Source organism: Triturus cristatus, chromosome 12 (assembly GCF_964204655.1).
Source record: "Triturus cristatus chromosome 12, aTriCri1.1, whole genome shotgun sequence".
In the NCBI taxonomy this organism is placed as follows: Eukaryota; Metazoa; Chordata; class Amphibia; order Caudata; family Salamandridae; genus Triturus; species Triturus cristatus.
Genome location: NC_140595.1, coordinates 88,865,407 through 88,891,176, shown reverse-complemented (window position 1 = coordinate 88,891,176; position 25,770 = coordinate 88,865,407). Strand labels below are relative to the sequence as shown.

Here is a 25,770-nt window from a genome sequence, read left to right as displayed (position 1 = left end):
AATGGACATTGTTAGTTATTGGAAATGTGTGTGTGCTTGGGATGAAAGTGCTCGGCATGTCTTGAAACATCTGTCACCCTGCCACATTCACAATGGGAAAGGATAATATAAATATTGTTTTATTATTTTTGTTTCAATTGGGATGGATTTGTTTTAATCTTGTCATTATTATCAGTATATCCTTTCTCAGTGTTTTTTTCAGGAAAATCGAGTCCTTTAAATCTCTGTTTGGCTTCCTTACTGTGTTTTAGACATTCAGTATCTTTTGAAAAGGAATCTGTGAGTAATGTAATTATTATTTGGGGAGGGTGACTGCTCACCTCAAGGAATAATCTCAACTTTTGTCAGAGTGAACTCTCAAAGTTACTTAATTAACTTGAGTAGCTATCGCACAGAGCAGACAGGCTTAATTTAGGAAAGTATTTATGCAGTACTAAAACAGTAATAAAGTCAAAACACCAAGTAATACATATCCGAAACCGAATGAGAAAAATAGGTACATTTTAATAAATAAATTGACAACAAAATGACATAAATGCTATATGGGCAGCTGAAGATATGATGTAAAAATACAAAAATTGTTGGGAAAAACAGCGCCAAAACCCATCATTGCCAATTGTAGTCAATGGTCGCACTTAACCGTGTCCTGGCTGCAATTTCCGGGTCATTGCGATGGAGTGGGAGTCGAATAGACCAACCAGGTTTGACATGGTCAGAGATTTTACCTTTGGGCTTTGTCTCAAAAATGGAAGTAAAAATCCTTTTGCGGGGCTAGGCACCATGCTGCATCCAATGAAGTCTTCATGAAGTCGGATAGACATTGGACAAGGCCATGCTGAAGCTTTTGATTAGGTGGGAAAAGCTAAGAGGAGGCAAATTAAAACGTTGTGCCCCTAGAAGTCCACTCGCTGGCCTGATACTTTTGGTGTCGTCTCCTGGTCAAGATTTCTACCACTGGACTTTGTCTATATATTTGGAGCTAGGGATCGGGCTTTGGGCTGTGTCAGACAAGGGCTCCATGAAGCCAGATACCTTCTTGCCAAGGGCCCGCATAATTATATTTGCTGCTGAGCAGAAGGTCAGAGCAGGAGAAACTTGATTTCAAAGCCCAGCAAGGTCATACTATGGTGGACAGGCTGCAGTGGTTTGTCCCATTCTGGAGATCTTGAAGTCCAAAAATGTTCTATGTCCCATGTTTTCTGGGATTGCAGGAGACAACCAGTTAAGACACAGCCCAGGGTTCCTGGACTTTAGGAATAGCACTTATGGGTCAAGACACACTCCAGCTAAGGTCTCTACTGGGTTTGGTGCCTGCCTGACTTGGAGGACAAAATCTACAGCCTTTCCAGGTGTCACCTAACATTTTCTAGTGACAGCGAGGCCCCTTTGAAGTAAATAAGTTCTAGGGCCCAAACAAGCTGGTCTTCCTGCCAGAGGAACACAAACGCCTCCCTACTCGGAGGCCACTATATCTGCTCTGGGGGGAGTTTTCACACCTCATGCGGGCTAATCACCCACCAGGCTACTGCTGGGGAGCTAATGCAAATTAGCCTCCAGGGGCTTCAGTGGGAAAATGTAATTTCAGAGACATCACTCCAAACAGTGTCATTTTCCACATATTGGGAGACATTTCCATAAGAGATACTCTGCTGGAGTTCCTTTTGATGGAAATGTCTCACATGCAGCAAGTTATTTGTAGCTGTTTCTTTTCATTACAATGTTGTCTTAATGTTATGATTGTCTATACAGATCATAATATTCCGAAAACAGATTGGCTCTTCACCAGATTATTATTCTCTGTGCCACAGTGGGGTTGTGCACATCCATCTGAAAGTGCCAAACCCTACTCAATGCAACCTTTGGTCTATAACCAGGCCCTACACCCAGTAGTAAGCAGGCATCCAACCCCACACTGCACATGTCCTTAGGTTTTGCACAGAGGGGTTTCCAGCAGGGCCTGGTCTATAGCTAGGCCCTTCTTTCTTTAAAAAAATAATTGTTTAATGGATCTGCTGATCTTACATTTGTTCTGCTCTACAAAATGCAAGCCACTCGGTCTAGTACTACAAGCCTAGGGCTTGCACCACAGACCCATGCTGAAGCTGCAGTTCCAGAACCGGAACCTGTTTGCACTGGCACTGTGTGAGAGATGGACACTGATTGCACAGGCACTGTGTGAGAGATGGAAACTGATTGCACTGGCTTTGTATTGTTGAGAGGGGCACAGCTTGTTCTGACATTAGGTCAGGGATGGCACCGTTTGTCCTGGAACTCCGTGATAGATGGATCTGATTACACTGGCACTGGGAGAGATAACAACTGCTGATAATGCACACCGATTACACTCGCACTGCACTGTGAGTGAAAGATGAACACTCATTGCACTCTGGCACAGTGAGAGAGATGGACACATTAAACTCTGGGTGGGTTTGGAGTGAGAAAGAGAGCGAGAGAGAGTAGGTCTGTCTGGCTGTCCGTTTGTTCGTCCAGCCATCCATCCCCGGGGGACATTGTTATGTTATGTTATGTTGAGTTGTATAGCGCACTAATCACCCGATAAGGTATCTAGGTGCTTGGGCAAGGTATGTAGGTTGTGCTCCCAAGTTGCTTAAAAGAAGGGCCACGTCATCAGCTTCTTGCATGACTCAAGAAGTGATGAGGAGGCTCTGATGTGTTGAGAGGTTGTTCCTTGTCTTGGGTGTGATGTAGGAGAATGAGTGCCCTCCAGTTTTGCTTTGCGGATGCAGGGCATGTATGTGAAAGAGAGTGAGGTGGAGTGGAGGTGTCTAGTGGGATGGTGAAAGTGTATGATGCTGTTCAGATATTCTGGTCCTGCGATGTGTAGGGCATCGTATGTTCACGTGAGAAGTTTGAATTGGCTGTGCTTGAGAATGGGGAGCCAGTGAAGCTTTCTGAGGTGTGGTGTGATGTGGGTGTGGCACGGGAGGTTGAGTTTTGCGGCTACATTCTGGATAATCTGGAGTCGTGTAGGAGTTCTTTGGAGATTCTGGTGTACAGTGTGTTGGCGTAGTCCTGCCTGTTATTGAGGAGTGCTGCCATGGTCATACAGTTGGTGAAGTTGATTTTAGTGGTGGTCGTTTTGTCCGTTTACAGAGAGGATGAATTGGGAGTGGTCATTGGTGTAGGATATGAAGGTGATGTCTTGTGATTGAATGATGCTGGTGAGCGGTGTCCTGTATATGTAGGCTATCTGGTTTTAGGTATAACCCTATAATAACTGATAAAACCCCACAGAAAGGAAAATAGCCATCACCAGTGTAAACATATAAACACTGAAAAAACACCTTCGCAACCACAAACAAAGTGTCATTCAAAGAAAGGAAAAGATGAGTGAAAGAGTAATTTTTATTTCTTCCCAAAGGGGCCAATACAATGTAACTTTGTTATACAAGGCATCAGCAAGAAAGACTGGGCTAACATTAGTCTGCTTGAGTTTTGTTGTTTAGGAATGTTACTAAAATATTGTCTCTTCTTCCTTCTGCTTTTTTCAGTTTTGTGGTCTTTGTTCTAAAGATGCAGTGTTTAGAAGCATGTTTTAGGTCTTATGTAGTTATTTTATAAACTGTAGAGAATCAGGAAATATTAAAATCATATTTCATATTTTGGCTACATTTGATTTCACTGATAGGTAAAATAGCTGGTTTCATAAGAATCTTTCCTAATATGTACCGTCACATTTACTCACAGACAGAGAATGGGTGAAATCCTTTGATAGATCAGCTCCCTTTTCTACGGAATCCGTATTGATTGTAGGTGAATTGCCAAACACCCCAGGCTTTAAACATTCAATGCAAGGTGTAGTGACAGATGCTTGGTGACAACATTCTTTTCACATATACCTGAGATAGTGGTGATAACATGTAACCAGATGTTTGGTAAACATGTAATGCAGTGTCACTTGGAATGCTGCTGCAAAAAGTTATACCAAGTTTAATAAAGATTGGAGTGATATTGTTTGTATTTGTAGTAATTCAGCTACATATATGAAAATGTTGTATGATGACCTGTCAAAATCGGTACCTGAGCTGAAGTGCTTCCTTGTAGGAGAACCTAGTCACTTGCTAGATGGTATGCTGAAAGCACCTTTACAAACTTCAATTAATGAAGTATGCTATTGACTTTGTAGTCCATTCTGGTGCACTGTTTCGTTATGCCCGGGAACTAAAATGCAAAGATTTCTCACTTTGTGCTTTGTGTGGCTTCAAGGAAAGTCACCCTAACTGTGTCATTTAGGCGGTAGTTCTCAGTCCTAGAGGCTGTGAATGATATATTATCCATGTGGTGACCGCTTACAGAATCTTTGCTTAATGATGATGCCAAAGGCAAGAAATGTGATGATCTTTGGTCATGTATTGATAGTGATGTGAAAAAGTACAGTCTACTACATGCTTAGGTTTTTACAGGAAAACATGACTGCTGTAGTGGACATAATCAAAATACTAGAGTCTGAAAACACACTTGTCTACCAAGTGTTCATCGTAATTGGTGTAGATGTGAAACAGCTCCTTGAGAGTAGGCTGGGGGTCACGTTTAGTGAATTTGGCACTGCAACATGCTCCTTGTTCGAATTCTTGCCACTTGGTAAGCAAAGAAACGTTGAGGAGCAATTCAGGAAAGTTTATTTTACAGTCTATAGAAAATGGCTTGCAATGATGCATAGAAACGTCCCTTCACCAACCGTGACATTTGAAGTTAATAAAGCCTCACTGAGGTACTCAGCACAAGTTCTAGATCCCTTCTGAATTTTCTCCAGACTTTGAAAAGTACTGCTTCATTTTTTGACCACTTCAATAACTGAGGGCATGTGTGACCAATTCAAGGCATATGTGGCAGAACATATCCTAAAGAATCACAATCTTCAAGTGCACAAGTGTTGGCATGGAAAGATATGTCATTGGCCAGAGTTAGCAAATTGTATACTGGCTGTTTTGGCGTTGCCCATCTCAATTGCCAATGTTTAGAGGGCCTTTTCACAGATTAAGGTTGACATAGGAAGGAAAGAGCGAGCATGCATAACCAAAGACTCACTAAAGAAGTATTGTATGGTGTACTATAATAAGTTTGATTTGTAAAAATGTATTTGGACCTCATATACCCTGTACACATGCGGTCTATAAACATGTACTATCAGTGCAGAAAGCAAGCAATAATTTCAAGCATAACATTCCATAAACACTGGAAAAACACGGTTTCTATTGTTTTTAATGGCGCGAAAATGTGGAACTGATAACCACTGTTTTTTCAAGATATTGAAAAAACTGGAGAAAAAAAAACACCAAAATTTACCAAAAATAGAAACTGAAAACAGGAAAGCCTATATATATGTTAAAAAGAGCGGGACTAAGGGATGATCCCTGTGGGACACCACACGTCAATTGCTTGGCCTCCGATGTGAAGGGTGGCAGCCTGACACTTTGGGTTCTTCCCGTAAGGAAGGAACAGACCCATTTGAGAGCGGATCCTTTTTATGCCAGTCTTGTGGAGTGTTCAGATGAGGGTGTTGTCGGAGATAAAGTCTAAGGCCGCAAAGAGGTCGAGCAGGATGTGCGCAGCTGTTTTCCTCAGTCCAGGAGGTTTCGAATGTTGTCAATGGCAGCGGTACTGTGGTTCTTTCTGAATCCCGATTGCGTGTTGTTTGATTGTGCAGAAGCAAAGTGAGAGATGAACATTGATTGCAGTGACTGTAATAGATGGACAGTGATCACTGTGACTGGCACTGAGAGATGGACACATTAAACTGTCACTGTGCGTGTGAGAGGGACACTAATACTAAGGCACTAAGTGAGAGTTGTGTGCTGATTACACTGGTCCTGAAGAAGTGAGGCTCACTGATTGCACTTGGCCTAATGATGTGAGAGACTGCCACTGATTGCATTGCATGTGACCTGATTGTGCTGCATGCGAGAGATGAGCGTACACCATGAGAGCAACAGTTCAAGTCTGTCTTTCCAATGAAGAGGCCCATGAACGGGCATTCATAGCAGTTCTTAGTATGAGAATTTGTATTTGCATACAAATTACCAAAAGTACGCAAGATTAACACTGGCGTAACCGAATTGTTCGCCCAGGCCTTGTTTAAATCTTTAAAAGTAGCCAGCGAAGACGAGCTAAATCTCTTCAGTAGTAAACGGCATAAGAGAACAAGCATTTGCAATACAAAAGGTCTCGCCTTTGGGACCTTGTACATTTTTAGCTATGAAGCACATTATCCTGGGTATAGCGATTCTAGTATTTTACTGGCCTCTGCTGGTCGTTTTCTATCAAGACAGTTGAACAGAGGCAGTTGCCAGAAAAATAAAAAAAGAAAGTCCCTGAGCAGAAAGTGATTCTGGTATCTTTTACAGACATGTGCTGGCCGTTTTCTATTAAGACAGTTAAATAGAGGCAGTTGCTAGAAAAAAAGTAGCCCCTAAGCAAAAGTGGAAGCAGATAAGTCCTAGGGCAACGCTCCAAAGCTCACACAAAGTACATACAACAGATCTTCCAGACAGCGCAGGCGCTGTCCAGGCTCAACCTAAAAAAGTGTATTACTTTGTTCACAGGAGCTGCAATTTTTGTCATTACCTAGCTATACATGACACTGGCAGCAGAGCACAGGACCCTGTCCTTTTGAAGTCTCTCAAAGTTAATACTGACAGAGGTACAGAAGGAATAACTCATGGCTCTTTCCTGCCCCTTACAGGCCAATGGAAAAAATCTCTACTTTCAATTTACTTAAAGGACATAAACAAGCTTTTTAAGTTGGATATTCTCCAAATCTGTGTTATCCTGAGTAGTTTTTAGATAAGTGTTTTTATGTATTTGGTAAGTATAATTTGTACAAAAATATTACTTCTTTAAAAAAATCACTTTATTTTGCGATGCTGCGGTTCCTGCCAAGAAACGCTGCAGTGCTCTTCCCAGACTCTATTAATACTGTAGGACACGTAGGTCCTGATTGAGTTGGGCCACTTAAGTATGATATGTGGGAAACTACTGTTCAACATTGGATCTTTCATAAATTCACATGCTTGAATCATTCCTGCCATTATGGTGGGAGTCCCACAATAAATTTACAATAGTAGTACAAAGCATAGTATGCCTGAAAAGACTTGAAAGTTGTCACTTTAGTACCACACTCAACTCACTAGAAAAGGCCTACACTTCAGCCATTGAGGTGAGTGTTGCCATCCACACCCCTACCAGAGGCCATCTTACCTCATATTTCTAGTGCACATCACTTTGAAAGGGTGTCCCAGAGATTTGCTCTGTCTTTAAGCACATAAGTCTCTATGTTACCTTAAAAAATGAAAATTCATTTTTAGCCTTTCGCTAGGTTGTGTGTGTCGAGTTCTTTCACCTCTTCCTCCGGAGTAGTTAAACATTTTGAACTGGAAATGGACATTTTTCAAAAAGGAGTCTTTAAAGGCATGTGACTCTGGTGGTAAAATTTGAGTTTTCATTGACGATGATTTATTGCCTGTACCCGGATCAAAAATTAAAAGACTGCAAAACTGGCATAACATTTTCAGTCGAAACCCTTCAGGACTGTGCAGGAAGGCTTCTGAGGTGGTTACTGAAAGCCAAGGCTGCAGAGAACCCCTCCTCAGACAATGAAAGGTACAGATGCTAAGGAACTGTAGTTACAGGTAAGTAACATTTTATTCTGCCCAGTGTATTTCAAAATGCACTGTGCACTTCAGCTTTACTTAAAAGTTCCTTGGGTCAGAACTCCCTAGTCCCTCTGTAGAACTGTCTTTGATAATTATTAAGACTCCCTGTTTTCTATTCTTACTGATTTTTACAGATAAATACAGAGAGAAAACAATGTGTTTTCTGTCTGCATTTATTTTTAAAAGTGGATAAATACAGAAAATTGTACTTCTTTTAAGTGACTCTCCAAACTATCTTTCATGAATTGTAGCCCAACAACTGAGTAGATGGACAGCATGGGAAATTAAAAAGCAGGATGACATTTCTTTAAATAATGGCATATGTCAACATACATTTGTTGTATAATGCTAATATTTAGTGGATGTATTGTCACTCAATATTTGACAGCTTAAATAGCTAAATCACGACAGAGATTAAAGTATGATTACAGATCTATCAGTTAAATAAATGTGGAAATGTACTGTTTTACAACTTCATTTATACACAAAACACAAAATGAATATGGATAAATACAGATAAAATGGCCCAAAAATAAATATGGATAAATACAGACGGAAATGTAAAAAAAATATATATACCATAATACAGGGAGCCCTAATTATTATCCAGCTTTACCTGGACTTAGTGTCTTAGATGTGGGGTTTAACTTCCATGAAGTTCACAGCAATAATAACCAGGGCAGGATTTAGGACAGTGCGACCAGTGCAGACACACCTGGTGCTGACCTTTTGGGGGTGGGGGGTCACAGTGGAGGAGAAGAGCAGTCTGTGTAGGTAGAGCATCGCAGATCCATTTAGCAATATGTCAACACAATATCGTTATGAAATAATGCTTGGACCATGGAAGCATTTTAGTAAAGGGTGAATGGTATCATGAGTTTAGTAAACTTGATTGACAGAAGAAACTGGTGAGGGCTACCTATCTGTCATGACACTGTGCACAAGATAGCTCACCAGGCCTCTGCCTCTGCTGCAGATATTCGCCAGATAGAAGTACACAAGGGTACATTTTGCAATCTTTATATAACAAGACAAAATATCATAGCTGAATAAAAAACTGAAGAAATTGATTTTTTCATAAGGGGGACAAAAAAATAGATGATGGGCGGAATGCTGAACAAATCAAACATTCAACCCCAGTCACAGATCTGGGTTTAATCCATCGTTTTTTGCTCACCACATCACCCTTGCTTGGACGCAGCCATATGCAAATCAGTTGTAAACCTGCTCCCCATAGGAACAGCCCAGCCCTAACTGCCAATTCAGGTCCTCCCGGGGCCGGAAATAAGCATCCTTGGACCAGTTTTGGGGTATTACTCCTCATGAGGGGGGCATTACGAGTGGGTGAGGAATTCAGCACAGTGTCATACTCAAGCGGGAGATTGAGGGAAACAAATAAGTTCCAATGATGCCATAATCTGGAGGTCACATTATTTGAATTGGGGTATAAACTTCCCCATCCACCAAATTAGGGCACTGGAGACCTAAAGCCGGATCAGACTGCCTGACAAGGGTGGTTGAGGAAAGCGACAGATAGCGATTAGGCTGGTAGTTACAAGTTTCGTGAAATGAGCACCATTAATATAATGATATGCACCATTGTGTCTGCTGTTTAATATCATATAGGTGGACATTTCAGCCTTGCTAAAAATGTAAAGCAACATAATTCATTATAAATGTAATGTTTTGTCATGCAGTGTACTATTTTGCAATGTACCAAGTAGTTTTACTTTGGTCTTAGTTGGTGGCAATATTTTGTCATACATCTGCAGAGATCTGCCTGCATTCTGTAAATCACAGATCAAGTTCCAAGCGTGTTCGACTCAACCTTTTATATTCCTGAAGCTGAAAGAGGAGTACTATTAAGTTAGAAGATAAAAAATATTTGTTTATCTAAGTGGTAAGAAGTAGCTGTTATTGTGGAGTGACCTATAAATGTAGTTAATAGTATCACACACAATAGCCCATCCCTCTGATTCCCATGATTTTCATTAAACAAGTCCTTCTTCTGTTGGTAGCAAGCTCCTTCCTCCTGAGCTGTTGTTTCTCATCTATTTTTTTTCAATTGTTGTCTACCTTCAGTAATGGACCTTCTGACTGTCAGCGAGACCCGCCAGATGCCCAGCGTGGTTGACAAAATTAGGACTGAGCTACTGATGGCAAATGATATTTACCTTCTGTCCACCTTCCGCCTTCCTTCCAAGCTCGGTGGTGTCCTCTTCGGCCTCTACTCAAAGAAGGATAACAACAAGTGGCTGGAGGTGTCCGTGGTGGGCAAAATCAACAAAAGTAAGTTTGGTGCAGTATTTGGCTACTAGAACCACGGTGGCTACCTAGTAACTAAGCAGCAGAGTAAAATGGCTTGTGTTTGCTCATCATGACCTGGTATGCCCCCCCCCCTTGTCTGCTTCCTGCATTCTGTGTTTTATTTCTATACCGCTGCAATGTTTAATTGATGTAAATTTTTTAAAATAAAGTGTCTTTTTGAAATAGCAAAATAAAAAGCTTAGTGTAATTTGGAGCATAGTTAAAATGTATTTATTTTACACCTAGAAGTTTTTTTTTTCTTTGTCTTAAACGTAATGTGGACATAGTACAGTGGCCCTGTGATACCCCTAATGAAAACTGCAGATTTGGCATGTCGCTAACAAGCACCAATCAAAATACAATAGGGCTGGAGTGGAGGAAATAGAACTGCTGGACCAGAGATATATCGCAGAGCTTTTGAATCATCCTCAGAAGCCACTAGACAGTTTACTGCTCAAAGCTCAGCTAATCACTCCAAAGGCATAATAAATAATAATAACTCCTATTTGTAAAGCACGAACATATCACCCCTTAAGGTTTCAAGGCGCTGGGGGCCATCGGGACATTAAAGTGAGCTATTGCCCAGAGTCACATGATGCTGAGCTGAGCTGCTGCCGGGGTTCGAACCGTGAGCCCCATGCTCCAGAGTCCATCGCTCTGGACGCTCTGTAACACCTCTCCCTCATAAGGCTTAAGAGTATGCAAATCACAAATCTGCTTTTACCTAATCCGATTCCTCTGGCATTGCTAAAAACTCTACGGTATTCTGTGAGGGGGGGGGGGGGGTGTTTGAGCACTTACCTCAGTCAAACAAGGCAGATTCAACAGTTCATAGTTAGCTTGCCCATTTGTTTGCATGTACCATTAATTATCACATCTCTCTGTTGCCTCAGAACGATTCGTCAACAGCAGCTGATGGGTGCTAAAAACGTTTAATCTCTTCTCTGTCAGAACAAATGTTACAGTTGTCCTACTTCTCCAGCTCTCTCGTTGACTCCATGACTGTCAAGAGCTAAGCATGCATGTGACTGTCAAAATTACATCAGTGGGGGCTGGCCGGGCAAGATGGCCAAACGGATGTAATCCGTCTCGGCTCCTGGTCCGCGCTTATGTCTCAGGGACTTACTAGCTGAATCACGAAGTCGCCACGAACACCGAACGATGGCCCTCTGCCTTGTGTGTGTGGGGGAACCAAGATTATGCATCAGGCTTCCCGTAGCACCTACAACGGAGCCCCGACAGTTCGGCCGTGACATCGCGCAAAATGGCGGCCACCACTTCATGAATGGTCCGCGTCTGAGCAACTTTGCTGTCCACCATTACCGTCCCTGCCGAAGAACGACGAGGGGCTCTCCTCAGCATCGGTCAGCACGGCCGTCCCGTGCTTCACGGCCGCCCCAGCCAGGTCTGTCGGGGGCCCCAAAAACGTAATCTCTGGGACGTGTCTCTAGACGGGAACGACTGCGCTTGTCGCATCTGGCTTGGGTGGCCCGGGAGGGGAGGACGACCGGCTCCCAAGTGTTAAGCCCCCCAACGCCTGACTTTAAGATGGTGGCTATGACACAAGCATGCAGCACTGGGGGTCCCGCATAAGCCCCACAAACGTCTACCGGCGCCGCCTTCACTCCAAGCTGCCGCGCTTCACTGGGAGGATCTGGGACCCTACGCGCCTGGGTAATCATACACCCAAAACGCAAGAAGAACCCGATCGCCGGCCTGCCCCCCGTGGGGTGAACCGGCAGATTCAAGGGGGACGGCTACATTTATGGGCCCTGAGTTGTGCTGAACGTCCCCACTGCAACAGGAGCACATAGTGGGTAATTCCTATGCCCAAGAGGGACAGACAAGCCCTTGAGTAACTATGGGGGACCCCTTAAGATGTGAAGACGAGGAGAACATCCGACAACCCTCCCTCACATCTGGACCTGCCGCCTAGGGGGAAAGTGCATACGCCTTAAGAGATCAGTGACCTACTGGTGGGAAGGAAACAGGCTCCTGCGGACACCCCTGGCATTCAGTGGCAGAACCCACATGCAGCGGGAGGAGAGGGTGTTGAAGGATTTTCGTAGGGGGGAAGCAGAGTCATCACTGGGTCCGCCTCTATGCCGCCAAAGAGGACGCTGAACAAAGCAACAACGAACATTTCCAACTTCTTCCCTCCAGTGGATAAGCAATTGCTTTCAAGACACGACGACAGCACAGACACCATGGCTCTTACGAAGGATGACCTCATAGCTTCCCTGTGGGATTTCAAAATGGAACTTCGAAAAGATCTTAGCCAGGATATTAAGGCCTCCATCGACCAATTGAAGTTAGACCTCAATGAAAGACTGGCCACCCTCCAACAAGATGTGGACTCAGTGGGGGTCAGAGTGGTGGATCTGGAGACCCAAACTCAGGCAGTCGACAAACGGACCTCTGACATGCAGGACAAAATGCGCACCATCCAGGATCAGCTTCTCCAAACACAACTGAAAGCTGAGGATTTGGAAAACAGGGTTCGAAGAGACAACCTACGGATCGGTGACCTAGAGGAGGGGGCGGAAGGTCCAGATTTGGAAGCTTTCCTCGAAGATCTCTTTGCTAAAATCCTACGCCCACAAACTCTTAAAATCAAGCTGAAGCGAGTTCACCGGGTCGCGGGACCACCAACCGGAGAATGGAGACGAACCCGAGACATACTGGCAAAATTCCACTCCTATAAAGTGAAAGAAGCAGTCCTGTTGGCAGCCAGAAAACACATTGCGATTTCTTTCCTAGGTCATGCCTGCAGCATTTACAAGACTTGGCGCCCGCCACCTTAGCACGGCGACAGTAGCTTCGGCCCATTACCTCCAAACTCCGCGACAATAAAGTCAGATACCGCTGGACCTAACCGTTCGGCCTGAGTTTTGAGTACAAAAACAAGCAACGCCACATTATGGAACTGAGGGAAGGGCTCGAGTTATTGGTCTCTCTACCACCGACATTGAACCTTCCCAAAGTAAAGTACAAGGGTCACAGCGAACAGGCTCATCACCGTCTCAATGGTCCACGAGTTCAAGAGGGAACTACATGTGAATTGGGAGACGAGAGACTACAGGATATGACTCCTCAAGGGCTGCGGAGCTATGCTCCCTCCTTACTCAGACTTCCCTGCAACGTCAAGGGCCATGATGTTTTCCAATCCTCACACCAGCCTCGGAGTGGAGTGGCAGAAAGTACTGCTCAACTTCAAAAGGCCACCATTCAAGGCGACCTTAGCTACCTTTGATCACCAGAGACAGGCGCGGATGGGTTATCGGTCACGCCATCCACCAACGCGTCCAGATAGATGGTTTCATCTATGGTCGGAGACTTACCATCGACCGACATGTGTTGCTGTTGGTAAAGTTGGGGGTTGGATTTTTCCTTTTTTTTCTTAGTTTTCTGGGAGGGGGCGGGGTTAAAGGAGTGGCGGCAGCTTGGCTCAGATAGGCAATACACCGGCCTTCTGGTCAGGGAATATACACCACAACAGACACACCTAGGAGATTTACGCATGTCTACTTGGGAATTTGATGCCATTGTCTTACCTGGGAGGGATGTGAGCAGGGGGAAGACATGTCTTGGAGACAATGTGGTTATAATAGGATCGTGGAATGTTAAGGGGCTCAATTCAACACAAAAGAGGCAAAAAATCTGGAAATATCTCACTGATCACCACTTTGACATAGTGGCGCTTCAGGAGACTCACCTCTGGAGAGATGAAGAAACACGACCCAAACACAAACAATACCCCCTTATTTATAGATCCTCAGCACTCACTAAACACCGGGGGGTTGCGCTTTTATTCCATTCCTCAGCGAAATTTCAACCACTGGCCATCCAATCAGACAAGGAGGGTAGGCTGGTAATGGTCAAGGGTGCACTGAGGGGTCAACTGAGTACTTTTATCGTGGCCTACGCACCCAACACTGGACAAACGGGGTTTTTAACTACCCTACTGGACAAAATGGACAATTTTGCAGAGGGGCCAACGAATCTCATGGGGGACTTTAATATCACTTGGCAGGCAGATTTAGATAGCACGCACTCACACTGAGCAGAATCGAGCTCCTTCACCGCAGACATTAAACGGAGGATATCTGACTCTGGGCTCCGCGACGCCTGGAGAACTATGTACCCACAGTCTAGGGATTACACATATTATTCCCATATGCACTGCACCTATTCTAGATTGGATTATATTTTTATCAGTCAAAACCTATTAGGCACTCTCAAGGAGGCTAAGATTTTTCCCCTCTCTCTTTCGGATCACTGTCTGGTTTTAATTTGCTTACAATGGGGGGCGGTCTCCCTCACGCGAGATAGGGTGCTATGCACCGAACTCTGAGAAGCGATCACGGACTTTTTAAAACTAAATAAAGCTGAGGACACCTCCGGGGCAATACTTGGGACGCTTTTAAAGCAGTCATGAGGGGAAAATGTATAGAGCTCAACTCCACATTAAACAGACAACGTACTAAAGAAAGGGAAAACCTAGAGACAGAATTGGAACTGGCAGAGAAGGCACGCAAATCAAATCCCTCCAGGCCTTCTCTTCGCACCCTTACAGTGTTGCGGGGTAAACTGAAGGCTAGCTATAATAATTGGGCGGAACTCACACTTTTGAAACTCTGCCACATCTCGTATACCATGGGGAACAAAATAGGCAAACATCTGGCTAGACAATTGAAAGAGAAGCGCGAGAGGGAATACATTGGAGGCATACGGGATGGGAACAACAAGCTCATACTTACAGACAAGGACAAGGTAGACATCTTTGGATCCTTTTATAGATCCCTTTACACTGGGGAATCCAGAGATGAGGAGATGCAGCAGAGCTATCTCCGGGCCTTGCAATTCCCCTAGGTGTCGCAATGCATGAATGATAGACTCACAGCTCCTATAACGGCAGCAGAAGTAACTGCGGCCATCACTGCTCTTAAAATACCCAAAGCACCCAGCCCTGATGGCCTGACAGCCCACTTTTATAAAACATTTGCACCCGACCTCATTCCACACCTCACAGACCTTTTTAAACACATGGCGGAGGCCGGAGAGGTGACCCCCTCAATGGCAGAGGCTGTTGTGTCGTTTATCCCTAAACCCGGGAAAAATGTGCAACTATGTTATTTTAGCGGCTCGGCTGAATGACCTGATGCCAGATCTCATCCACCCTGATCAATCCAGCTTCATTAAAGGGCGCCAGACACACGACAAAATCAGGCGCACAATACACCTCATTGAAAAAGCAACCAAGCGCAAGATCCCAGCGGTGTTGGTAGGCCTAGACGTCGAGAAGGCCTTTGATCGGGTGGATTGGGCCTTTCTCTTTCGCACGCTAACACATTTTGGCTTCGCTGATAAATTCATTCAAATTATTAAAACTAACTACGCACACCCCGCTCAAGGGTGCAGGTCAATGGACTGCTTTTAGCCCCTTCTCTCTAACGAGAGGCACTAGGCAAGGGTGTTCTTTATCACCCTTGCTATTTGCGCTTAGTATTGAGCCTTTAGCAATGTCTATTAGAGACACCCAGTTGATTATGGGGATACCGAAGGGGGATGGGAGCACACTGCTACCTCCCAGCACAGTTCGCCCCTTTACTTCCTGGTACATGCAGTTCAATTTAAATGCTTACTTGAAATTTTGCAGAATGTCTCACCAAAGTTGGTGCAGGTTAGTGCTTTTAATCTCTAGACACATGTGTTTCTGGATTTCATCCTTCTTCAGTAGAGATAAAACGAAATTCTTCTGGGGTTTGCTGAGAAAGCTGCCACAATCCTCTCAGGTCTCTGTACCTCTCCCTGGCGCACAGGTGCCTCCCATGAGCTCGTCAGCCCAGTGGCTCAAGGGAGCCTTTTTGAAACAGAAGGGGGATGGGAGCACACTGCTACCTCCTAGCACAGTTCGCCCCTTTGCATCCTGGTACATGCAGTTTAATTTAAATGCTTACTTGAAATTTTGCAGAGTGTCTCACCAAAGTTGGTGCAGGTTAGTGCTGTTAATCTCTAGACACATGTGTTTCTGGATTTCATCCTTCTTCAGTAGAGATAAAACGAAATTCTTCTGGGGTTTGCTGAGAAAGCTGCCACAATCCTCTCAGGTCTCTGTACCTCTACCTGGCGCACAGGTACCTCCCATGAGCTCGTCAGCCCAGTGGCTCAAGGGAGCCTTTTTGAAACAGAAGGGGGATGGGAGCACACTGCTACCTCCCAGCACAGTTCGCCCCTTTGCATCCTGGTACATGCAGTTCAATTTAAATGCTTACTTGAAATTTTGCAGAGTGTCTCACCAAAGTTGGTGCAGGTTAGTGCTGTTAATCTCTAGACACATGTGTTTCTTGATTTCATCCTTCTTCAGTAGAGATAAAACGAAATTCTTCTGGGGTTTGCTGAGAAAGCTGCCACAATCCTCTCAGGTCTCTGTACCTCTCCCTGGCGCACAGGTGCCTCCCATGAGCTCGTCAGCCCAGTGGCTCAAGGGAGCCTTTTTGAAACAGAAGGGGGATGGGAGCACACTGCTACCTCCCAGCACAGTTCGCCCCTTTGCATCCTGGTACATGCAGTTCAATTTAAATGCTTACTTGAAATTTTGCAGAGTGTCTCACCAAAGTTGGTGCAGGTTAGTGCTGTTAATCTCTAGACACATGTGTTTCTGGATTTCATCCTTCTTCAGTAGAGATAAAACGAAATTCTTCTGGGGTTTGCTGAGAAAGCTGCCACAATCCTCTCAGGTCTCTGTACCTCTCCCTGGCGCACAGGTGCCTCCCATGAGCTCGTCAGCCCAGTGGCTCAAGGGAGCCTTTTTGAAACAGAAGGGGGATGGGAGCACACTGCTACCTCCTAGCACAGTTCGCCCCTTTGCATCCTGGTACATGCAGTTTAATTTAAAGGCTTACTTGAAATTTTGCAGAGTGTCTCACCAAAGTTGGTGCAGGTTAGTGCTGTTAATCTCTAGACACATGTGTTTCTGGATTTCATCCTTCTTCAGTAGAGATAAAACGAAATTCTTCTGGGGTTTGCTGAGAAAGCTGCCACAATCCTCTCAGGTCTCTGTACCTCTCCCTGGCGCACAGGTACCTCCCATGAGCTCGTCAGCCCAGTGGCTCAAGGGAGCCTTTTTGAAACAGAAGGGGGATGGGAGCACACTGCTACCTCCCAGCACAGTTCGCCCCTTTGCATCCTGGTACATGCAGTTCAATTTAAATGCTTACTTGAAATTTTGCAGAGTGTCTCACCAAAGTTGGTGCAGGTTAGTGCTGTTAATCTCTAGACACATGTGTTTCTGGATTTCATCCTTCTTCAGTAGAGATAAAACGAAATTCTTCTGGGGTTTGCTGAGAAAGCTGCCACAATCCTCTCAGGTCTCTGTACCAAAGGGGCGAACTGTGCTGGGAGGTAGCAGTGTGCTCCCATCCCCCTTCTGTTTCAAAAAGGCTCCCTTGAGCCACTGGGCTGACGAGCTCATGGGAGGCACCTGTGCGCCAGGGAGAGGTACAGAGACCTGAGAGGATTGTGGCAGCTTTCTCAGCAAACCCCAGAAGAATTTCGTTTTATCTCTACTGAAGAAGGATGAAATCCAGAAACACATGTGTCTAGAGATTAACAGCACTAACCTGCACCACCTTTGGTGAGACACTCTGCAAATATTTCAAGTAAGCATTTAAATTGAACTGCATGTACCAGGATGCAAAGGGGCGACCTGTGCTGGGAGGTAGCAGTGTGCTCCCATCCCCCTTCTGTTTCAAAAAGGCTCCCTTGAGCCACTGGGCTGACGAGCTCATGGGAGGCACCTGTGCGCCAGGGAGAGGTACAGAGACCTGAGAGGATTGTGGCAGCTGCTTTCTCAGCAAACCCCAGAAGAATTTCGTCTTATCTCCACTGAAGAAGGATGAAATCCAGAAACACATGTATCTAGAGATTAACAGCACTAACCTGCACCAACTTTGGTGAGACACTCTGCAAATATTTCAAGTAAGCATTTAAATTGAACTGCATGTACCAGGATGCAAATGGGCGAACTGTGCTGGGAGGTAGCAGTGTGCTCCCATCCCCCTTCTGTTTCAAAAAGGCTCCCTTGAGCCACTGGGCTGACGAGCTCATGGGAGGCACCTGTGCGCCAGGGAGAGGTACAGAGACCTGAGAGGATTGTGGCAGCTTTCTCAGCAAACCCCAGAAGAATTTCGTTTTATCTCTACTGAAGAAGGATGAAATCCAGAAACACATGTGTCTAGAGATTAACAGCACTAACCTGCACCAACTTTGGTGAGACACTCTGCAAAATGTCAAGTAAGCATTTAAATTGAACTGCATGTACCAGGATGCAAAGGGGCGAACTGTGCTGGGAGGTAGCAGTGTGCTCCCATCCCCCTTCTGTTTCAAAAAGGCTCCCTTGAGCCACTGGGCTGACGAGTTCATGGGAGGCACCTGTGCGCCAGGGAGAGGTACAGAGACCTGAGAGGATTGTGGCAGCTTTCTCAGCAAACCCCAGAAGAATTTCGTTTTATCTCTACTGAAGAAGGATGAAATCCAGAAACACATGTGTGTAGAGGTTAACAGCACTAACCTGCACCAACTTTGGTGAGACACTCTGCAAATATTTCAAGTAAGCATTTAAATTGAACTGCATGTACCAGGATGCAAAGGGGCGAACTGTGCTGGGAGGTAGCAGTGTGCTCCCATCCCCCTTCTGTTTCAAAAAGGCTCCCTTGAGCCACTGGGCTGACGAGCTCATGGGAGGCACCTGTGCGCCAGGGAGAGGTACAGAGACCTGAGAGGATTGTGGCAGCTTTCTCAGCAAACCCCAGAAGAATTTCGTTTTATCTCTACTGAAGAAGGATGAAATCCAGAAACACATGTGTCTAGAGATTAACAGCACTAACCTGCACCAACTTTGGTGAGACACTCTGCAAATATTTCAAGTAAGCATTTAAATTGAACTGCATGTACCAGGATGCAAAGGGACGAACTGTGCTGGGAGGTAGCAGTGTGCTCCCATCCCCCTTCTGTTTCAAAAAGGCTCCCTTGAGCCACTGGGCTGACGAGCTCATGGGAGGCACCTGTGCGCCAGGGAGAGGTACAGAGACCTGAGAGGATTGTGGCAGCTTTCTCAGCAAACCCCAGAAGAATTTCGTTTTATCTCTACTGAAGAAGGATGAAATCCAGAAACACATGTGTCTAGAGATTAACAGCACTAACCTGCACCAACTTTGGTGAGACACTCTGCAAATATTTCAAGTAAGCATTTAAATTGAACTGCATGTACCAGGATGCAAAGGGGCGAACTGTGCTGGGAGGTAGCAGTGTGCTCCCATCCCCCTTCTGTTTCAAAAAGGCTCCCTTGAGCCACTGGGCTGACGAGCTCATGGGAGGCACCTGTGCGCCAGGGAGAGGTACAGAGACCTGAGAGGATTGTGGCAGCTTTCTCAGCAAACCCCAGAAGAATTTCGTTTTATCTCTACTGAAGAAGGATGAAATCCAGAAACACGTGTCTAGAGATTAACAGCACTAACCTGCACCACCTTTGGTGAGACACTCTGCAAATATTTCAAGTAAGCATTTAAATTGAACTGCATGTACCAGGATGCAAAGGGGCGACCTGTGCTGGGAGGTAGCAGTGTGCTCCCATCCCCCTTCTGTTTCAAAAAGGCTCCCTTGAGCCACTGGGCTGACGAGCTCATGGGAGGCACCTGTGCGCCAGGGAGAGGTACAGAGACCTGAGAGGATTGTGGCAGCTTTCTCAGCAAACCCCAGAAGAATTTCGTCTTATCTCCACTGAAGAAGGATGAAATCCAGAAACACATGTGTCTAGAGATTAACAGCACTAACCTGCACCAACTTTGGTGAGACACTCTGCAAATATTTCAAGTAAGCATTTAAATTGAACTGCATGTACCAGGATGCAAAGGGGCGAACTGTGCTGGGAGGTAGCAGTGTGCTCCCATCCCCCTTCTGTTTCATAAAGGCTCCCTTGAGCCACTGGGCTGACGAGCTCATGGGAGGCACCTGTGCGCCAGGGAGAGGTACAGAGACCTGAGAGGATTGTGGCAGCTTTCTCAGCAAACCCCAGAAGAATTTCGTTTTATCTCTACTGAAGAAGGATGAAATCCAGAAACACATGTGTCTAGAGATTAACAGCACTAACCTGCACCAACTTTGGTGAGACACTCTGCAAAATTTCAAGTAAGCATTTAAATTGAACTGCATGTACCAGGATGCAAAGGGGCGAACTGTGCTGGGAGGTAGCAGTGTGCTCCCATCCCCCTTCTGTTTCAAAAAGGCTCCCTTGAGCCACTGGGCTGACGAGTTCATGGGAGGCACCTGTGCGCCAGGGAGAGGGCCAGAGACCTGAGAGGATTGTGGCAGCTTTCTCAGCAAACCCCAGAAGAATTTCGTTTTATCTCTACTGAAGAAGGATGAAATCCAGAAACACATGTGTGTAGAGGTTAACAGCACTAACCTGCACCAACTTTGGTGAGACACTCTGCAAATATTTCAAGTAAGCATTTAAATTGAACTGCATGTACCAGGATGCAAAGGGCGCACTGTGCTGGGAGGTAGCAGTGTGCTCCCATCCCCCTTCTGTTTCAAAAAGGCTCCCTTGAGCCACTGGGCTGACGAGCTCATGGGAGGCACCTGTGCGCCAGGGAGAGGTACAGAGACCTGAGAGGATTGTGGCAGCTTTCTCAGCAAACCCCAGAAGAATTTCGTTTTATCTCTACTGAAGAAGGATGAAATCCAGAAACACATGTGTCTAGAGATTAACAGCACTAACCTGCACCAACTTTGGTGAGACACTCTGCAAATATTTCAAGTAAGCATTTAAATTGAACTGCATGTACCAGGATGCAAAGGGGCGAACTGTGCTGGGAGGTAGCAGTGTGCTCCCATCCCCCTTCTGTTTCAAAAAGGCTCCCTTGAGCCACTGGGCTGACGAGCTCATGGGAGGCACCTGTGCGCCAGGGAGAGGTACAGAGACCTGAGAGGATTGTGGCAGCTTTCTCAGCAAACCCCAGAAGAATTTCGTTTTATCTCTACTGAAGAAGGATGAAATCCAGAAACACATGTGTCTAGAGATTAACAGCACTAACCTGCACCAACTTTGGTGAGACACTCTGCAAATATTTCAAGTAAGCATTTAAATTGAACTGCATGTGCCAGGATGCAAAGGGGCGAACTGTGCTGGGAGGTAGCAGTGTGCTCCCATCCCCCTTCTGTTTCAAAAAGGCTCCCTTGAGCCACTGGGCTGACGAGCTCATGGGAGGCACCTGTGCGCCAGGGAGAGGTACAGAGACCCGAGAGGATTGTGGCAGCTTTTTCAGCAAACCCCAGAAGAATTTCGTTTTATCTCTACTGAAGAAGGATGAAATCCAGAAACACATGTGTCTAGAGATTAACAGCACTAACGTGCACCAACTTTGGTGAGACACTCTGCAAATATTTCAAGTAAGCATTTAAATTGAACTGCATGTACCAGGATGCAAAGGGGCGAACTGTGCTGGGAGGTAGCAGTGTGCTACCATCCCCCTTCTGTTTCAAAAAGGCTCCCTTGAGCCACTGGGCTGACGAGCTCATGGGAGGCACCTGTGCGCCAGGGAGAGGTACAGAGACCTGAGAGGATTGTGGCAGCTTTCTCAGTAAACCCCAGAAGAATTTTGCTTTATCTCTACTGAAGAAGGATGAAATCCAGAAACACACGTGTCTAGAGATTAACAGCACTAACCTGCACCAACTTTGGTGAGACACTCTGCAAATATTTCAAGTAAGCATTTAAATTGAACTGCATGTACCAGGATGCAAAGGGGCGAACTGTGCTGGGAGTTAGCAGTGTGCTCCCATCCCCCTTCCGATTATGGGGATACCCTTTGGGGGTGACACTCATAAAATCTCTCGTTTTGCAGATGATGTGCTCCTGTCCCTCGCAGAACCCTCAATATCACTTCCCGCACTACAATCTGAGCTGATCAAGTATGAGGCAGTAGCGGGCTTCAAGATAAACCTCGATAAATCCCTTATACTCAACCTTATGGTCCCAGAGGCCGAAGCCAGCGAGCTGCGGTCACACTCCCTGCTCCAATGGACTGATCGCTCTCTTCAATATTTGGAGATTCAGTTGACACCGCGGGTGGAAGGTCTCTATAAGGCTAATTTCCCGACTGCTCTTCTCCAAATCCAAAATGACCTTAAGCTTTGGAAGCCTATGTTCATCTCCTGGCTTGGTCGAATTCCCGTGATCAAAATTACGGTCCTCCCCAAACCGCTTTCTCTCTTTCAGACGCTACCCATTGACCTGGACACGAAATTCCTCCCTAAGATTAAATCCTTGTTCACCCGGTTCATATAGCAAGGAGGAAGGGCACGTTTTTCGTTCACACTACTACGACGCCCCAGAGCGGAGGGAGGAGTGGGACTGCCTGATTTAGGCCTATACTACAAAGCTGCTCAGATGCGTATAGTGACAGAGTGGTTTAAGAGAGAGTTAGAGAAACACCGGCTGCATATGGATAGATCTATTGCGGGGAGGACAATATGGGACTTAATATGGAAATCCAAGAAAGAGAGGCCAGCAAATGCATATATTAGCACCCCCACCCGCACCACCTTGAAAGTGTGGGACTCGGTTATGGGGAATGACCAGTGGACTACGTTCCCCTCGCCATATACGCCCATCCATTTTAATCCGGCCTTTCCCCCGGCCATACGAGAAGGCCCCTTTGACGCATGGTGAGAGGGAGGTTGCCTAATGTTAGATCATTTTATTTCACAATTACGATATCCTCACATTCGATAGTTGTAGAAGAGACTTCCATCTAAACCATGACAAACACTTTCACTACCTCCAACTTCGTCATTGGGCTCTCTCTCCTTCCATTCATGAGGCCGCTACAAGGGTGAAAACGGGATTTGAAAAATTCGTGAGGACGGTGGGTTCCATGAAGGGGGTGATTTCCTTCCTATACAACTATCTGCTCTCCTCCACACACTCAGCGCATCCTCGATATATGTCAATGTGGGAGGGGGTGATACAAAGAGAAATACTGGACGCAGAGTGGAAAGCTCTATGGTCCGACATCACAAAATTTAATCACTCGCTAGAACTTCGTGAAGCACATTTGAAAACACTAATGGACTGGTACCTATATGCCGCCAAACTCAAACGCATCTTCCCGAACACGTCAGACAAGTGCTGGAGGGGGATGAGGTTTGCTCTGGGATTTTCAGCACATCTGGTGGGATTGTCCCACCATAAGACAATTTTGGGAGGAAATCCTAGCGCAAATTAAGACCATACTGGGCTACCCCATACCGACTACTCTGGAGGGGGTTCTCTTGGGCATCCGTGATCCTTCCCTTAAGCATCAAACCAAAGCAGATAAAGCTATCATGTGGATGTGCATAGGAGCTGCGAAAGTGACGATCGCGGCTGCCTGGAAGAGGAAGTCAGCCCCCACTCTTTCACTTTGGCACTCGTGCCTTTGGAAATTACTGTGTCTTGAGAGAATGTCAGATATCTTCTGTGATGATTATAAAAGCTTTGAACATAAGTAGGGTCCACTGGTTGCTTTTCTCGCACAGGGCTTGCCACTGGCAGTTTGTCCACCTTCACTCAGGGACATGCATCTCTTCCAATTTTAAACACCTACAGATGACCAGGCGGTGAAAAATTCTGTATAGTTAGAGCTGCTGCCACTTACCTTGTTGCTGGGAGGGGGGTAGTTTTTTCTTGGTGTTTTTCTCTCTCTCTTTTTTCTTTTTGGGGTTTTCCTTTCCTTTTTTCTATATTTGAGTTCTTAGTGGGGGACCTTCCCGGTTGGAAGGGCAGGCCAACAAGCCAGTCGCAAAAGAAAGACGGGTTATCTGGTCGCATCCCCACAATGGGGGTATCCTAGGCCTGAACAATACTGGACACTGTACTGGACATTATATAGTTCTCATACAGGAAGGCTGGTATATGTTTGCCTAAGCGAGTTTACCCTCACTATTTTTCATGTTATAATACTTTGTACTGCTGATCTTGCAACTCTCTTTGCTCTAATGTACGAAGTGAATGCCCAACAGCAATGCTAATAAACCTAAGTTTGACAAAAATTAAATCAGTGGAATTATTCACAAATAGTGTATAATCCAGGCCTTTTTATTATGGTTTCAAATCTATTTTTACCTTGACATCAGTAGTGAAAATAAACGTTCATCCTCAGGATTAAATGGAAACATAAGACTTCACTTATGTCCATATTGAACATTAATCATTTTCACTAACTTCAGTTTGGTAGATAGTACAGTGTAAATTAAAATTTCCAGCACTGCCCATTTAGAAATATAATTATTTTAGTGCAGCTGAATAAATACTTAATCAGTTGTATTACTAGGCTTTGCCTACATAAAGCTACTCTTGCACTTTATTAATGCAGCATTAAGGACATTTATTTCATAAGGAACGTGTCAAAAAAGTAGCCTTAAGAAGACTACAAAGTAACTGTCTATCCAGGAAATAAAGACCACTCTCCGTTGTAAATGAGGAAATCAATAGCAATCATCATAGATACTGTAGCTCTTTGTGCATCACGAGGGAGTTGCTGCCTTCACCCATCCAATGTTCTATTCATAATGGTACTGTGAAAACTCCTCCCCCAGGGAGCAGGCTTCCCTCCCTCCCTTCAACAAAATGCTAACCCAAGTTGTGTCCTTGTGTGAAGGACCCAGGCTGCCATATTTTCTTTGTTTTGCAGTACTCGTGCGCTACATGCGTGAAGACTCCAAGCTGCACTCAGTCAGCCTCCAGAATGCCAATGTGGCGGACGGCAGAAGCCACATGGTGATCCTGCGCATGAGCGGCCTGCGGGGTGACACGGCCTCTCTGGAGCTGTACGTGGACTGTAAGCAGGTGGACTCAAGCGTGGGTCTCCCAGTGCTCATGCCCATTCCTCAGACTGAGCTGGAGAACATGGAGATCCGCACAGGGCACAAGGCGTACCTCAGAATGCAAGTGAGTGCCGTGTTGCCTATTGCGCCTCTGGCTGGTGCGACTCAGAAGAATTCGGAGGTCTAGCTGCATTTGCTTCTTGTGTATAATGCACTTGTAGATGACATTAAAGGGACCTCATCTCAGTCAGTCAAATAAATGGTCTTTAAACACATAACATATATAAAACATCTCAATTTTTTATAAATACATTTGCTTAAATAACCTACATAAAATTACAAAAAAATAATACATTATGTAAAATCTTGTAAAAGTCAAGGTACCTTAAAGTATGCACCATCTTCATGTCGTCACAACACAAACAGAAACCTGTCATCATAAATTACCTAAAAATTACTGATCTTTAAACACATAAAACCCTTTTTTTACTGCGATCATAAACCTTCCAATAGCACATGTTATACTCATCTCATATACTGTACATTGCACTGTTGTTGTATCCCCTTTTAGTGGGTTCAGCGTGGAAAACCCCCCTGAGCTGATGGATAACTCCATGTCATGGTGGGCATCATTTTCCCTTCATATTACACTAAAAGATGTCGCCTTTGGGATAAAATATTAGGTCAGTGGTTTAATTTAAACATAATCGGACCTAAAGCTCTCAAAATGTATTAGATTGTTAAATAAAGGCCCAGAACTAAAACGGCATGTCTTTGATGGCATGCATTCACTTGGGGACGTTAGTGATAAAGCTCCCATTGGAAATTAAAAACGTAAAACAAGTTTTTTGAAAACACCATTTCTACAAATGGTAGACAGCAAAAAAACAGAATGTCAAAAGGCCTGTAAAACGCAAATTTC

General features: G+C 45.1%; 1 protein-coding gene across 1 annotated transcript in view; it reads left to right on the top strand.

Annotated features, from left to right (window-relative positions):
* The window catches only part of THBS3 (thrombospondin 3), a 159,335-nt gene that overhangs the window by 28,439 nt on the left and 105,126 nt on the right, over window positions 1–25,770 (top strand). The window contains exons 2-3 of the mRNA XM_085638737.1: window positions 9,756–9,962; window positions 24,716–24,972. Of these exons, the coding sequence (XP_085494863.1) occupies window positions 9,756–9,962; window positions 24,716–24,972 (464 nt within the window). The remainder of the gene's footprint in view (window positions 1–9,755; window positions 9,963–24,715; window positions 24,973–25,770) is intronic.